The sequence below is a fragment of the Coturnix japonica genome, chromosome Z, assembly GCF_001577835.2.
Source record: "Coturnix japonica isolate 7356 chromosome Z, Coturnix japonica 2.1, whole genome shotgun sequence".
Taxonomy (NCBI): Eukaryota; Metazoa; Chordata; class Aves; order Galliformes; family Phasianidae; genus Coturnix; species Coturnix japonica.
In genome coordinates, this window is record NC_029547.1 from 3,169,524 (window position 1) to 3,187,775 (window position 18,252).

Here is an 18,252-nt window from a genome sequence, read left to right on the forward strand (position 1 = left end):
ATGTGTCTTGAATGTATTTTATCCCATGCTGAGGGATAGTATTTCCTACTGCCGTGTGCTGTGAAGGGAAAATTCATCTGTTTGAGTTAGGCACTGGATGTTACTCACTCCTGACCTTTCAATCTGCACTGGAAATACCAGTGTTGAAGAAACTAAATAAAAACTTCAAAATGAACAAAAAGACAAGTCCCATCATACAAATGCATGAAGGATGTGATTAAGCAGGAACTGTGACTGGCAGAGGCTGGCAGATATTTTGTTTCAGTTAACAATCTACAGTTGAGGTAGTGAGGGATATAAAAGAGAAAATCATTCATGATCTGTCAGATGATTTTCTGAGTCTGGAAAGAAGTACACATTGGAGTCAATCATCTCTCTCTCTCCTGGATGTAGTGTCTACCTTTTCAGTAATAGAAACCAGATAAAATAATTCCTGTTTATTCTATATAATATGTAGAAATATTAAGATGTAGTATCTCCACTTTTTCCTTAAAAACATAACTTCTGGAGGCTTCTTACAGCATGCATTTAACAAACAAGCTTCTAAAATCTACTCAGACTTGTATATATAAACAAGATAAATAAAATTGTTTTTTTAAAAAAGTAAACTAGAGGTACAGTACATCTCATAAACAGGAGGGGAGTGAACTCTTTGAAAGGGTGGATAACAGCAGGACAACAGGAAATGGTTTTAAGTTAAGGGAGGGAAGATTTAGGTTGGATGTTAGGAGGTATTTCTTTACTATGAGAGTGCTGATGTGTTGGAACAGGCTGCCTGGAGAGGCTGTGGATGTCTGGTCTTTGGAGGTGTTCAAGGCCTGGTTGGATGGGGCTGCGAGCAACCCAGTCTACTAAATGCAGGGAGGTTGGTGGCCTTTCTTCACAGAGGGGTTGGAGATTCATGATCCTTGAAGTCTCTTCCCACCTTGACCATTCTGTGATTCTGTGATAGAAAGTTGTCAGACTTTGGCCTTTGGTGTGTTTTTTCACCTTGGTGAGCACATGTTGTTTTCTGCTGATAACACTTTTTTCTTTCTTTCCCCCTACTAACTTGGTGATGATATTCAGAATAAGCTGTTCCATCATCTTCTCAGAAATGGAGATAAGACCAACTGGCTAACCTCCATCCCTGAGGCATTCCGCCTGTTCTCCATGAGCTTTAAAGATGATAGTGATTTGGCCTTAGGGATGTACAGCTCTTTAGCATGGAGGAAGTGATGCTTGAATATTAAGGGTTATTATTATTATTATATATATTATTGTTATCTTCCAGTTCACTAATCCATGGGATGTCTCCAAGTACATTCTGGAAAAGATCAAAATGCAACGTACTGCCCTGTTTCTTCCAAGTGTCATTCCAAAATCTATTGTCTTACAATTAGTTCACTCAAGTCTTTGCCAATACTTCACATCACCAACCAGTTCTTCTTTGTTGATTAAGTGAATATTTTATTACAAATAGTATCCAAGGAAGCCAGATCATTTACTGTTAAAACAAAGTATTTAACCATATTTGCAAAAACTTTTCTGAGATAAACTTTTTTTTTTTTTGTGGGGAGGTAAATAATTTTCTGAATTTAAAAGCAAATAAATAAACGAATGTCTTTCTAAGATTTATTATCTCAACATTTGACTCCTTCATTACTTGAAGGATTTCTTTTTCCCCGCTGAGCTTCCTTCATCCTTTTTGTTCATTGTATCCTTGTTTGTTCATTGTCATAGATGAACAATATTCTGCTTGTTTTCAAGAGCACATCTCACCCCCCAGTGTTCACTGGCAAAGTAAAAACCTTCATAATAACAATGACCCCTGCGGTAATCAGAGAGACAGCTTTGATTAAGAACATCTGCTAGCAGATTCCCAGTCCTAACATCAAGCAGAAGTAAGACAAGATAGAAAAAGTGGCATTTCTCAAACTGTGAGGATGGCCTCCTTGGAGAGACTCTGACCTCTTCCAGACCTACAAGCCAATATCATAAAAGCAGAACATACTTCAAAATGTGGACTGTGTGTGTAGTTTGAATTTTTTTTTTCTTTTTTTTTTTTCTCTTTTTTTTTTTTTTCTGAAATGCTGCATCTTTTGCTAAGCACCAGACTTCTGAGGAGCACGGGGGGGACCTGAACTTCTAAGCATTTCATGGTGCTTCCTCCTCAAACACATCACACGCAATGAAATAGAAGGGACATGTCACAGTGGTCCCCTGCTCATTGTCTCTGCCTTTTTGCTGTTGTTATTTCTTCACCTTCTCTTTTCTCTCTCACTCTTTTTATTCCCCCCACCCTCCACCCCCTCCATTGCTTCTGCTGAGTCTGTCTATTAGCAATGCTTATCACTAGAATCTCAGATAAGTGGATTCAGCTTTCTGTTGCGCTGGTGTAAAATGGCGAAGTGGAGATTCATAACAATATTCTGAATAGTCCAGCATTTTTTTCAAGTATGGTTCAGGAAGAAATACTGGGGAAACAGTAAAGAATCTGGCATACCTACAGTGATATATTTATATATCATATATATATATATATGTAATATTCTTCTGTAGATATTACAGTCTACAAGCTAGAGTTGTTCTGAACTGAGCAATGGATAGACAACTAGGCTTAATAGCCAGACATTTACTAATCCTTCATAAAAATCTCTGAGAGTAGCCAACTTTGTTGCTTGAAGTCCCAGTTTCCTTCTCTGTAGATGTTACTGTACTGATCTCATTTAGAAAGAATTCCAAGCTGTAATGAAATAAATAAATAAATAAATAAATAAATAAATCTATTTATATTTGCATGAAAAATGTATAAATTTAACATCTAATTATTTGCTCTTTATGTAAAACCTTTCTGTTTATCATTCTGGAAAGTAGGATAAAAGAATAGAAGTCAGTATAGAAGAGAGAAACCAGAAGATTTTTTATTGCTGTTCCTTCTTTTTTTTTTTTTTTTTTTTTTTTTTTTACTAGGTTGTACTCCTAAGTTCTATTTAAAATAATAATAATCATCATCATCATTAAAAAAATAAAAAATAAAAAAATCATTCTGTGATTCTGTGATCATAAAAAAAATAGAAATTCAGCTTGCCTGAAGAAAGTATGTGAGATGTGGAATCATGTACAGCCTCCCAAGGATTGATATGGAAGGCTGTTTTTTTTAGCATGTCAGGAAGCCCAAAGTGTTGGTGGAGATGAAACTTCTGAGATATGAAAGGAAAACACAGAAACATGTAGGAAGGAGTTTCTACAAGTATACTACCAACTTAAGGAAGATGAAAAAATAAAGTTTGGTGCTGCTTCTGAAAAGAGTTAGTGACCTACTTATGAAGAGCAGAAAAAGACACAACTCACCTGGGACTTTCTGTATCCCTGTCTTTACTAGTGTGCTCATATGACTCACAGAAAAGTTTGAGAAAGAGATATAAATACAACCCATAACAGAAGGAAATCAATAAAGTATAAATCAGTCTAGCTGGGTGTATGTCATGTGATACATCAGAATAAGTTGCCTCTGAGCATGCTGAGTGGGATGCTTTGTGTCACTGAGAGTCCATACTACCATGCTTGAAAAATCTCCCTAGATGCCCAGTATCTGATAAAAGGCACATCTATAAGAATGACAGAATGTATTCCTAACCTTCTTCAACATATAGACTTATCAGATCTTATGATGATTAGTATGATGATTTTGTTGTAGTTGTTTTTGTTTTTTGTTGTTTTCTTCATGCAATTACAATAGAAAAAGAGAAAACTTATTCTGCTTTCATTAATGTTTTAGATTTTATTTATTGTATTATTTCTTCTGAACTTGGTTCTTTTTGTTAAGTACAGCATCTTTTTCAAGCAAGAAAGTGATTTTGTTTAAAAATATTTCTTATCACATTTTTCTTAGTCATAATACACAAGAGAATACTATAGACTGACATCAATCTGCAACGTGCTATAAGCATGACAAATCTTCACTTTAGCTCTCAGAATTGATTCTGTTGGTTTTTGTTGATTTTTTTCTTTTTTTTGATGGTTTTTTTGTTGTTGTTTGGTGGGTTTTTTATTTTGTTTTTTTTTGTTTGTTTGTTTTTGTTTTTTGTTTTTTCTCTCTCTCTCTTCAACTTGATATTTACTGACTAGGAATTATATTTTTCTCCTACTGGGTAAAAAAAAAAAAAAGTATCTAAATCTTTAATATTTTTTACAAAGCCATTTTTGTAGCAGAAAGCAATTAAAGATATATTTGTGAGCCAGTTGCAGAGTTAATCTGTTGTTAGTTTTGTAGTACGACTAGGTGAAACATAAAACCAAAATCACTGAAATGTATGTAAAGCCTTTGTGTCTATCACTATATCTATAAAAAACTAGACAAACTTGAATTTTAATAAAAGTAAGATTTGAAATCTCTCTTGAACTAAAAATTGAACTGACATATTTACACAGAATCATAGAGCAGCTTAGGCTGAGAGGGACTTTAAAGATCTTCTAGTTTGAACCACTCTGGCATGGTTGCTACCTCCAAGATCAGGGTGTAGCAGGGTATCTGAAACCCATTCTTGAATAGTTGAAAATCAAATAAAATATTCTTTCACTGCCTTACCCCCTAAAAACAAAATCTGATTGATCCTATGTTTCTTCCTACTGCTACCTGTATCCAGTCTCAAGATGGTGGGGTAGAACATGGTCTAATATGCTCTATGTTAGAACTTGAAGATTAACAAACTCTCCTGGGATGCAAGTGTTGATATTTCAGACATTTTGAAATTCTGAGAAAAGCTCAGAGTAGAATCTTACCCTTAAACTTCCTATTAGTCTGCTGTTTTGGAACTTAGTCTATGAACTTCTTCCTCTAGAAGATGAAATATTTTCAGTGATATATAAGAATGCCCTTGGGTAAGAGACACATCATGAATAAATGATAATGGTCAACACAAAAGTCTATTCACAGTAAGTGTTATCAATCAACATGAGTGACTACTGAGAGAGATTTAAGACTCAGACTTTTAAAAGAGCATAAGGAACCTACTTTCCTTCAATTTCCAGCAAACACTGAGGATATATACTCAACCTAAACTATTTTTGAAATCCTAGCCTAAATTCTCAACAGAATAAAAAACAAAAAAACAAAAAAACAACAGGAGTTGATATTGCATCTTGCTTCTCATAGCATTGGCCCAGTGTTGATATGTGCATGCTTTGCTTTAACAAACCTTCCTGCATCTTAATATCTCTGGAAAGATTATTTTGTTCAGGAGGATTTTGATCCTGGCTGACTGTTGCCATGGTATTGGATTATTCTGGGCTGTGATCAAGAAGGACAAACAAACTTTAAAAAGAAACCACCTTTCAAGCATATTCTTGAGCTACAGTGTCTGAAGCTAGCATCCAAGAAGAAAATCTCGATTTTTCTATTGTGTGGCATTTGTTACATATGCATTAATAGATATATATATTTATATTACTATAACAATAAATACATTTTAAAAATATAGGAAAATGCGGGAAAAGAAAACTGGGACAATTTTTTCTTCATTTAAAATTATTCATTTTGATTTAATTGTATTAACCCGTTACCCTAGCTTCCTGGGGAGCACTTGAAAGAGAACTTTTTGCAGATTATATTCCTGTTTTATTAGGCACTGTTCCAAAGCTGAAGGGAGTCAAGGAATGTGTTTTTGATATTACTGAGCTTTTGAATTGAGTGCATAATAAAGAGTTTGTAACTATCTCCATCTCTAGATAGTAATATAACTCTTTTTTCACACCTGTTAGCATGCATTGAATTGCTAGTCATCTATGTGCACCTGGCATGCTGCAGAAAGTTCTAGAAATACACAGAAGAGTGTTTTCTATAAGCAGGCACTGGCATAATAGTTTGATATTCTTGGAAGAGAAAGCTCCAGTAAGATGAAAAGGGAAATAAAATAAAATAAAATAAAATAAAATAAAATAAAATAAAATAAAATAAAATAAAATAAAATAAAATAATAAAATAATAAAATAATAAAATAATAAAATAAAGAGTCCCAGGAAAATCTTGTTGGTTCATTATCTGGGGTGATGATCCAACTTTCACTAATTATTGTAGAGCAGTAAACAATATGAAATTACTGGGTGGAAGGAAGAAGTTTTCAGCAAGTCTGTTATCTAAATATTGAACTATTTGGTCTGCCAAAACATTGAGCATGTTCTTCCAATTTCATAGGCAGAATTCACAGCCATGAGGGACCAATACATGCGAGGTGGAGAAGGTTTCATTATCTGCTATTCCATCACAGACCGTCAATCTTTTCAAGAAGCTGCTGAGTTTAAGGAACTCATTTATTGTGTTCGGCACACCTATGACATCCCCTTGGTGCTGGTGGGGAACAAAACGGATCTTGAAGAGTTTAGACAGGTAAGGAACTTGATTTGATTTACCTTGGATACTTCAGGGATTTGTGTAGCAGATGTTGTGCAGTACTGCAGTACTACTGAGCAGAGAACAAGGCATAATCAAAGATCTACATACTAGGATTGGTAACAAATTAAGTAGTTAATTGTACATTTAATGTAAAGGTTATAGATCTTAAAGCATCCTTGGCCAATCACCAAATATTCCTCACTTTTCATTACAAAATAATCCTTCAATTTTCTTCGGAAGTTATATGTCTCTCTCTCTATATATATATGTCTATATATATGTATATATATATGTATGTATGTCTATATATATGTCTAATTTGAAAATAGATTCACTGGAGATCTGGGGAGAGGGGCTGGGGAGAGGTTTTCTTTGGAAGCTACCTACCTTTAAGTCCAAATTGTTTTCTTAAAAGCGATGGGTTGTTCCTAAACAGGCTGAATCAAAAAATCAAATTAAAATAGCTAAATTCATGTTATTGTGTCTGCGCCTGAAATGCCACTGTCTATGTTATCAGAGTTTTCAGATGAGACTGGGACATGTAAGACACGAATTCATTTTAGTTTACATACAGCTATCATAACCCATAACATAGTAAATTCCGTTTGCTTTGAGGGCATTGACCATTGCATTCTCAGAATGCAAAATAAACTTAGCTCACTTTATTTCCTTTGCTTCCTCTCATCTTCCTATGTACCATTAGTATTGATGTCTGCAAGTTCAGATCGTGAGCTGGAGAGAGATTATGTTAAAAGTTACTTGGTTGTAACCTGGTATAGAACAAAAGTTATCTTTAGTTGTAAGCAGAAACTTTGAAAGACGAAAAAATTAAGATTTCCAATGTGAATATCTTAAAAGGCTCTTCATGCATGCTGCAGTTGCTTTTCAATGACTGGATTCTGTGCAAACACACATATCGATTCAATAAAATGATATTTTTTCAGTCCAATAGTATCTGTGCACTCATGATCCTGTTTTATCCACTTGTAATTTTTCCCCTTATTCTCTTTTCTCTCTTACCTAAAGAAAATTCAAAGCAGTACTAAACCCAAAATTAATTCTGAAATCCAATGAAATATGCTTAATGCTTAACATATGTTAAGAGATGGACTTCCTCCCTAAATCAGACTATGAGGAAACCTTAATAATGACAGTCCATTTGCAGTTTAGAACTCATCTTGAGGCTGCAGGGGGAAAAAACAAACAAACAAACTAACTAACAAAAAACAATGTAATATGCAACATGAAGCAAAATATGTACAGATCCTGAAGTACTTCTTGTACCGGCTGGAGAAGGGATATGGATGTGTGCCTCCGTGGTGCAGTGGTAGGAACGCCGCTTTGCAACACCAGAGGCCCAGGTTCGAATCCCCCCTGTGGCGCAAGTGGTAGAAGTGCCGCTCTGCTACACAGGAGGCTCGAATCCCTGGAGGTTGGACTCGATGATCTCTAAGGTCCCTTCCAACCTGCACAAGACTGTGATACTGTGTGATACTGTGATTTCATTCTATTGGGAAAAGAAGAAACTGAACCTGGTTATAATAAAAATAATACATAATTGATTTACATATAAATAAGGTTTTCAAGAATTTACTGTTTACTAAGAATTTACTATTTACTAAGTGATACAAAAACTCTTTTCCAGTTTTGTTTTGTGAAATTTCTTTACCTTGTTTTACTGAGCATTTATATTTAATTACTATCAATGTATATGAAGATATATGTCTGATTTTTTTTAAATATATGTTAACAGACTTCAGCAGCTCATTATTTCACAACTCAAACTTGAGTTTGTGCTGTACATTTAACTAACATTGAAATAAGCTGTATCTATTCTTACCTTCTGCTTTAAGCAATAACTAAATAACTTAAGAAGGTAGAATGAGAGGAATCTTTTCAGGGATGCATACTGCAGTCAAGATTCATTTAGTATGGCTTGGGTGCTCAACAGAGGTAGCCAGCTATCTGGCATACAACGAGTTGACAAAGTATGGCATTAACACATCAGTGATGAAAGAATGAGGTGCAAAAGTGTAATCAATTTGAGCTATTGAGAAATTGTAAATATCCAAATGCAATTACCCAGTCCGGATTTTGACCAGAGCACAAGAGCTAATGTTGTTTTGCTTGATAACATTTTTCTACTATGAGAATCATTAAAGCTACTGTAATATTATTCATTGTATTTGAAAACATAACATTAAGATCAACATTCCCTGACATCATTTCCATTTAATGACATTTCCACAATAATCAGGCTGTAGAAGCTCAACCAGACAAAGATGCTTGAAATGAAAAGCCCCGCATACTGTACTTAATGATGCATGCATCTTGCTTCCAGTCTATCAACAGCATAAGAATAAATGTAATCTGAAACTAAAATTTTATATTAGGAGGAACACTACTGAAATCAAACCAATTTTTAAGTATTTTTATTTTATCTAAGCTTTGGTGAAATCATCGTTGTCTTAAAGCATACCTGTCATTTTTAATGTCTTAAGAAATGATTCTGTCTGTACATCTTCATAAAATAAGTTTCAATTATGTCATTCTAAAGAATAAACTCTTTTGCCATAAACAGTGTGAGGGAACATTAGAAAACTTGTGGGAAAAAAAATATATATATATAAAGCATACTCACAGAATGACAAAACCATTGAGATTGGAAGGGACCTCTGAGTCCATCTGGTCCAATCCAAGCACAGCCACCCAGAGCAAGGCACCTAGGCCTCAGGACAACCATGAATGATCTCCATGGTGGAGACCCAGCACCTCTTTGGGCGACTTGAGTCAGTGTTCAGTGACCGGTAAATGAAAGTGTTTCCTGATATGCAGATAGAACCTTTAGTTCTATGAAGTCTGTGCCTACTGCCTCTTGTTTTGACACATGGAACCACTGAAAATCTGCATCCCTGTTGCACCCTCCCTGCAGGTCTTTAGAGGCATACATTTCTATACATGCATTTAGACTTAGATTTCTCTAAATCTCCTCTTCTCTAGGCTGAGCAGTTCTAGTTCTCTCAGCTTCTTCTCACAGGAGAGGTGCTCCAGTCCCAGCATACTCTCATAATAGATATCCTATCTGGTGGTAAGGCTTTATCCATCCTGTATTCCCTTTCACCATTCATTTTGTAGTTGTAGTTTCTGATATTATTCTGTCTTGAATTTAGAATTGAATCTTGAATTTCTGTCTTTGATCCACTGAGAGAAAAAATGCACATGATTTTTTAAGGGGTTCATCAGTGCTCATCTCTTGACATTTAGCCATTGCTCAAAGAATTTTTAAGTATTATATTGTATAATACATAGTGTAATAGATGTTTGATACAAAAAGTAAATTTTTAACTATCTGACTAGATACCAGTTTCATTTCATTAAATTCATAAATAGAAGCTGTATATGCATTTTACTGTCATTATTTTTGAAGCATTTAGGACCCTCTGATGCAAGACACAATGGACATTTCCACTTCAGCTATGCTTTCTAATTTTATTCCAGATGACTCATAACGAGGTTCAAAACTACATAATGGTTAAATGCATACAAATTAAAACACATTGACCATAAAAAAATACTATAATCAACTGATTATGTTTGAATTGATGGTGTACTACATCTAAATTTCAGGTTTAAAAAAATATATATATTTTATAACACAAAATTTTAGAAAGATTGTATTGCTATGAAATTGTCCAAAAACACTGTGCAGATGGCTCTGCCTGCTGCCCTCTGCAATATATTACATCTGTCAGTTTTGTGGGGAGAAAAACAAACAAAAATAAAAACAGACAAAAAACAACAACAAAAATACATGCCTATGAGATCTTTTGAACCATGGGCTGGATTTGAGCTGAAAAAATATTTTCTAGCAAGATTTTCAAACTTTTAAAGAGGACGTGAGAACCGTTTTGGGATCTCTACCTATGTGGAAGTGGCATAGCCTTCACGGAAAAGTCTTTTCTATACTTTTTTTTTTTTTTTTTTAACCTCAGAGGAATAAACTGTGGGCTCACTGAAGACCATAGATAACATGTTGATGGCCCTTGAGTCTAAGGTTATGAGGTCAGCTCACACTTCTTTCAGATCTTGGCCTCTCTGGGAAACCTGTCATCCAGTTGTTAGTTTTGCGAGTGCAGTCTTGGTCCTGACAAGAATTATGCACTTGTTTACTCTTCCACACACATGCCATTTTATTGGGTTCAAGCACAAATGCAAGCAGAAGCAAGACTTTTGAAAGCATTTCCTTTTTTCTCCTTCTCCTAAAGCATCTCTCCTGAAGTAAGAAATACAAAATCAATACAAAATCTGTCTTCAACATGAAACAGTGTTCTACAATGTATACGTATTAATTACAAGTACTTATTGCTTGCATATAAATCATTTTATCTTTTTTCTAAGTTTTTATTATTCCTTAATGTAATTCTCAAGTCAGGATTCATATGTTGTCATGACCCGAAGCAGCTGCCTGCCAAACATTTTCACATAGATGAGATTTTTCTCTGGAAATTATTCAAGAGGAACTGACTGGTCATCAAATGCTGTGAACATCAACTTCTAGATTTATTTTTTTTTTCCTTATTATTCATTTATTTATTTATTTTAAATGAATAACCATTCAGTATATTTCAACTATTGACTGGATTTACGTACTGGTTGAGACACTGGAAATGCTTGTGTAATACTACATTCTATTTTCTTCTGTTTTCATTCTCCAGTTCATAGCAATGAAATACTGTTTACTCAGTGTCTTCTTTTTCATAATAGGCATTCAGTATTCAAAATTTTTTAGTAACAACATAATGAAGTTTTTTTGTTTTAAGATTAAAATAAAGTGTAAATTTGCAAATTCCCTGTGCCATAAATAGTTCCATTTATTCTTAATGATATTTAGATGGAATGGTCTGTCTGATAAACATTCTTGTTTTTCACTTATTCAACTGGTGCACTGCACAAAATGTGGAAATTTTCAATGCTTCTTCTCAGCTTTTGAACTGCAAAATTAAAGATTAAATAATTTCTATTTATTAAAGTGGTATGCATGACTTTAGCCATGTTAAAACTGTTAGATAGACTTGGATAGATCTTCCATAAAATCCATGAAGAAATACAGGAACTATCATGAAATTTGAATATATCATATAATTAGATTAATCTGTGCCTTTCTTTCCATTGACTATAGTAGGAAATGTGGACAACTACTTTTCCTGAATTCTTACTGCAATATTTGAGTGAGATGAAGCCTTAGAAAATTGCTTTCAATTGTCACTTCTGTTAAGATTCTAACTTTATTCTTTCTTTGTTTTGATCATTACTGCAAACTAAAGAACAGAGTCTTAAAGTATATTGAACTTGCCTTTGGTTTCTGCATGAATAAAATGTAATTAAAAATCATTCTAAAGGCTGTGAGACCTTCTAAAGATCGGAGTGAGCTCTGATCTCATTATAAGTGACAAAAGTTTGTGGCCTTGTTTGGTCCAGTTCTGTGACTAAATGGGGCAGTGGGAGATCCAGGGACCCATGCCTTGTAATTAAGGGGAAGGGGGAAAAGGGAAAAGTAGGGAGATGGGGCTAAAAACAAAATAGTGACAGTGAGATAAGAGAAAAAAATAAATAAAAAATTGATGTACTAAGTATAAAAACAGAATGTGAGATAATACGATACAATACAATATGACTGGAATTGAAGCTAATATATCTAATAAATGAGAGAGCATGTCCAAAACCGTTTAGGTGTAAGCTTGTGCAGATTTCAGTGCTGGAGACAAGATTTGTTAGGAAGACAGTCATCACTCAGTGACTTCCATAGTTCTTTTTTTAGCAACAGGGAAAGGGATAAGGAAAGAACTGTGAGTAGTCATCACTCCAATTCTTGATTTGGTCCAAGGAGAAAGTGATTGACAACAAAACACAAAACTGTGTTTTATTATTTTTTCAGTTTATTTTCTGCATTGCCTTGTCCATGAATAATATACCTCTTGCTCACCATGAATAAGCTGGGTGTGATCTTATTCTTGGTACAGACAGGAAAGAGTCATGAACATAACGCATCAAGCAATTCTAATTGGAGCACAGTTTTGCCTCTCCACTGTTCATGCCTGAAGCAATGTGACCTCCCATCTCTCAAGATTCATGCTCTCATTTTCTCCACAGGGGCATGTATACAAGTAAGAGATTGGCATCCAATGGGAAGGCATCTTTTTCATGTACGTGATGCTATTTTTACATGAGCAAAATCAAGGTTTCAGTCTAACTCATATATTATTTACTAAAATTCCATTTCAAGAAGCTATATAAGCATATGCTTAATTAGAGTGAAACTAATGCATGTTCTTCAAGTTAATTTGCACTTGAGCAAAGATGCTATTCTGAAATTGAGACAGTAATGAGCAACTTTGTAAAAATGAAATTCCCTTGGCAAAGTAACAGATTAATATAGGAGGCAATCATAACTGAGTGCATTTCTCATATAAAAATGTGATTTTTTTCATAGCAAGGATAGTTTCTTGTGTGTTTTTGCAGTAGTAGATCAAATTATTTGAAGAAAATTTGCCAAAATTTATTTACCAATAATTATGTTGTCACAGCTAATAAAAGCATGATGTAGTAATCAATTTAATTATTTTTTTATTATTATTATTTAAGATTTTCTTGTATTTTTGTCTTACTGTTTTTTTGATTTTGTTTGTTTGTTTGTTTGTTTGTTTTGCTTGTTTATTTGCTTGTTTCATATACACTTATAAAGAAAGTAATTATAAAGTGGAACCAATCTCTGTCCTATATCTATTCCGTAAACATTTGATCCCTTTACAACAGTGCTACTTTTGATGGCATATTACTATAGTTGTAACTCAAGATGTTAAGTCTTAAAATTCAAGTTTCTGTTTTACAGTCATTAGCAATATTAATTAGATATTATTATCAAACAGGACTTCAAACTTAATCTGGATGTAAGGGAATCATAGAATCATAGAATTGCCAAGGTTGGAAAAGACCTCTACAATCATCCAATTCAGCCATCCAATAATCCCCAGTATTTCCCACTAAAACGTGTCCCTCAATACAACACATAAATGCTTCTTGAACACTTGGGTGTTTTCACCACCTGCCTTGGCAGCTCACTCCAGTGCCTGACCACTCTTTTTGAGAAGTATTTCCTACATCCAACCCTGAATCTCCCCCAGTATAAATCTAGACATACTGCAAGATATGTGGGAGAAGACGCTGAGGACCACCTCACCACAATCTCCTTTCAGGTAGTTATAGAGAGTGATAAGATCACCCCTGAGCCTCCTTTTCTTCAGACTGAACAATCTCAGGTCCCTCAGTTGCAACTTTTGGTCCAGGCCCCTCACCAACATCATTGCCACTTTCCTAACAGGCTCCATAACAGGCTCCAGGCCTTGATGTTTTTCTTGTAGTGTGGGGCTCATGGCCGAACACACTAATTGAGTATAGAGGGAAGGGATGATATGCTGTTTTTATGGAATTAATCAATATGGACTTGATTCAGCCAAAAACCTTCCAGTCCTGAACAGTTTTTTTCAAATAGATTTTTACCACCTCCTGTAACCCTTTTTTTTTTTTTCTTTCTTTCATTTGGGTTTTGTGTGCACCTACACATTTTAATACTGCACTCTAACACAAACCACTGATTTTTCTTTTAGTTGTGATACATTTAAAATTCTCCTTCATTACTGCTAAAAAAAAAATAAAGAAATTTTAAAAAATTGTGTTTCTTTCTAAGACTCAGTTCTACAAGATGACACTTCCTTCAATTTTTAACCCCAAGGAATTAATGAGATGAGCTTGTTTTGTTTTATTCACTTGTTTGGTTGGTTGGTTGCTTTTTGTTATTGTTGTTGTTTTGTTTTGTTTTACAGTCATGTTTTTATAGATTATCCCATGTTGAATAGGATAGACAAGACTCATCAAATGTAACTCCTCTCTTCACACAAGACCACCTAAAATTCAAACAGTCTTTCTGACAGCCTTATTCAAACACTCCTTGAACTCCAGCAGCCTGGGAATGGGTCCACTGGACCTCTAAATCTGTTCCATGCCCACCACTCTCTGGAGCAGAATCTTTTCTTAACACCCACTTGATCTTCTCCTGGCACAGCTCCATGCTGTTCCCTCAAGTCCTGTGAGCTCACTATGAGGAGCAGTAGGCAGCTTGAGGGTACTCCTTCAGTCTTTTCTTCTCTAGGCTGAACAAACTTAGTGACTTCAATTCCTCCTCATATGTTTTGCTGCTTAGACCCATCAGCATCTTTATAGCCATCCTTAGACATCTGTTTTTTTAGATTATGGTACCCAAAGATGCACCCAGTGCTCAAAGTGGGGCTGCACAGTAAACAACTAAACAGGACAGTCCTTTCCCTTGTCCATCAGGAAGTGCTAAGTCTGATGCGTCCTGAGTTACAGTTGGCCTTTTGGGCTAACTGGACACACTTCTAAGTCATATCCAACTTGCTATCAATCATAGCCCTCAGAGTCATTTCCATTGGGCTGCTCCCCACCTTCTTGTCCTCCAGTCTGTACTTATAACCAAGGTTACTTCACCTCAGGCTGAGAATGTGGAATTTGTTCTTGTTAAAATTCATATGACTGGGGATTGCCCAGCCCTCTAATTCATCAAGATCTCTCAAGTCTTCTGTACCCTTAAAGGAGTCAACAGCTCCTCCCAATTTAGTGTCATCTATACACTTATTTATTCTGCATTTATGGGATATGTCAAAGAGCTGATACCCCAGAGATATTTAGTTTTAGCCCACAGAAACTACAGACCAAGCAGTGAAAAGTGTCATGTTTCTGGTGAAATCTCTTTCCATTTTAATCCCATTTTCACACCCATTTGATCTAATATTTGTGATTTCACTGCTGATTTCTTTTGGCTAAAGGAAGACAGGTTATGCCATTAATTCTTTTGAGGGTTATGAAGCTTCCAAGCCCAGAATGAAGAAAGAACATGAAAATATATAACATCTGCAAAGTGGAACAAAATAGAAGCGGGAGAATTTTAGAGATCACAGATGAGTCTGCTACACTTTGTAATTGGTGAAACTTAAATGGGGGAAAATAAAACAAAAAACAAAAATGCAATCAAACAAAAACAACAACAACACATCAGGCAGGATTTTAGACCTGGTTACGGTTGCAAAGAAAATATTTGTTAATCTTCTGAATATATGGTATATATATAAGATTTTAAAAGTATTTAATGTTACCACGTTCTTAAATTACTGTGCTAAATATTTCACTGCTGCATATGATTTTATTCCTCTTTCTGGAGTTTTACACTTCGTTTGGTAAATACAAGTCTGTGAGGAGGAGGAAGTGAAAGTTGGAGAGAGCACACATAGCTAATTACTGCTTTCCTTTTCTGAAAATCATATGTTTCAATCTTTTGCACTTAATTCTAAAGGAAGCAGTGCCAGAAGATCGTGTGTGAGGATAATTCCTTGATGAACAGTGTCTGTATAACTTACTAGGAATACAAGGATTGTTGTATTTCTAGTTGTAATTTGCTTTTTAAAATCTGTGGAAGTGAGTATGAAGCCATGGTTAGAGTGTTTTATGTTCTGAAACTTTTCCCTGTCATTTTCAGTAACTGAGGTGAAGATAGAGGCAGTAAGAACAGAATTTCCATTTATGCTAGTGCTCCATGTAAAACAGAGTTTTTCAGAACATGCTTGAGAAACCTCTCTCTGCATCACTTTACTGAAGACAGGAAGGCTATCTCAGTCTCAACATCATTTACTTCCTGTAAATTACAAAACAAACAAACAAACAAACAAAAACACCTCTGCCACTAATTTTGAAACCACCGAACCTAAAAATAGTTTTATATTTGTCCTGATTCCCTGACATTTTCAATATGGAATAGTCATAATGAAAGATTTATTATTATTATTATTCTTTTATTATTATTATTATTTTTAATGGAGCACAATTCAAATGTCCACAAGAAAAAGAGAAGATATTTCATTAAAATTATCATTAAAATTATCATTAAAATTATCATTAAAATTATCATGCAGAACACCATAGAATAGTTTTAAGTGTTTGCTTTTGTTTGTTTGTTTCCTTTTCTTTTTAATCCTCCCCTCATACTTGATGATTAAAATTACATTGAACATATGCAGTAGTGTGGAAATTATCATTATTTTTGTTATTAGCATGTTTTTTAACTATGTAAATGTAAAGCCTATATTCCTCCTGAGGTACAATTTACTAAAGCAAAACAGGGTCAAACTGTTTATTTTTCTCCAGAAAGTAAAACCAGAGTGCTTCATAATATTGAATTGTCTAAAAAAAAGAAATGCATGAAATTGTATGAAAATTCTGATATTTATACTGAAAATTAATAAATATTTTCAAGAAAATTTTACTACTAAGCTATTACTAATTAGGCTAGCAGGCTATTTAAATGGAGGTCCTAAAAAAATTATACATTAAAATATTGTAAGATTTCTTCTTCTTCAAGGCATGGTTTATTTTGACTGATAATTTAGATCATCTTCCTTTTTCTATACCAATTGGAGTATCAGTTTCAATTTTATCCTTTTTTTTGTTTGTTTGTTTGTTTCTGATTCTCATGGAAATCTTTCTGAACTATGAAAAGAGTCAGTAGCGTTCTGCCTCTATATCTGTGGTTTTATCATGATGAATAATATGCCAAAATAAAGGGATTTTGTGACATTTGTATTCTGAACAATCACTGAAAAGATTGAGAATGATGAAGTGTCTTGGAATGATAGAAATATAGGGTCCTGAAACTGAAAAATGTGATTATGTCATTAATTATAATTAATTATTTATACTGGAATAAGAGTGATGGTTATAGAATATCTGTAGTCTGAAGGTAACCTTCCTAAAAGTTTGAATTAAGACTTCAGATTTGAGGGTACCTCTTGCTGGCTATTCAAATTGACGACATGGAAAGTGTAGTGAAAATCCCAGAAATGAGAGGTTTTAGAACTAGCTGATAATAGGTGCATTTAAAAATAAAAATTAAAAAAAAAAATTAAAAAAAATAGGAACAGATGGTACTCACCCAAGAGTTCTAAAAGAATTCAGGTATAAAATTGCTGAACTATTAACTTAAAATGATGTTGGCAATGGGGAAACATAAGATGATAGTTTCAGAACAGGCCAGGGAGCTACAAACCAGTAAATCTGACTTTTGCTGAGCACTTAGTTATCTACTCTAAGAATGAATAAAAATATCAAGTACATGAACATGTTTGATATTGTTGTTGTTTGTTTATTAACAGGAAAAATACTGATGGATTTCACAATTTTTTAGAGCCATTTGATTAAATTAACACATAGGAAAGCAAATCCAGTTCATTTATTTTCCTAAATTTTTCCAAGAATTTTACATGAATAACAAAAATTAAAGAAAGGCATAAACATATTAGAAAGTGTCAAAAAGAAAATAAAGTAGGAAGGATTGAACAAAAAGAGACAGATTGTTATTGTACCTCCATACAGATACTTCTCAGTTAAATATGCCCCTTAGCAACTGGATAATAAGGTGAAATAGTATTTATTTATTTATTTATCTATCTTGTGTAGTAAAAATTGCAGTAAGATGTAGGATTAATTCTCAATGCACTACAAGCCAGAAGATATAAGAAACATTGTGCTGAAAAATGGAAAAGGGTGAAGAGAAAGACATGGAAACCAAGTGTCTGCTGGGAAAAAAAAAAAAAAAAAAAAAAAAAAAAGTAATTTTAGTATTACTGTTGAGTGAATTATGTCAGCTGAATGCTGCATGAAAGTCAAAAAAGCAGGACAGATTATAAATAAAGAGATAAAAAACAGAGTAGAACATGTCAGAACAGGCCACATCTAGAATACTGTGTCCAGCTCTG

At 34.2% G+C, this 18,252-nt stretch overlaps 1 protein-coding gene across 3 annotated transcripts in view; it reads left to right on the forward strand.

Annotated features, from left to right (window-relative positions):
- RIT2 (Ras like without CAAX 2) overlaps positions 1-18,252 on the forward strand; it is a 163,072-nt gene that overhangs the window by 74,112 nt on the left and 70,708 nt on the right. For all 3 annotated transcript variants that reach the window (XM_032441362.1, XM_032441363.1, XM_032441364.1), the window contains one exon: positions 6,176-6,367. In XM_032441362.1, coding sequence (XP_032297253.1) covers positions 6,176-6,367 — 192 coding nt within the window. The remainder of the gene's footprint in view (positions 1-6,175; positions 6,368-18,252) is intronic.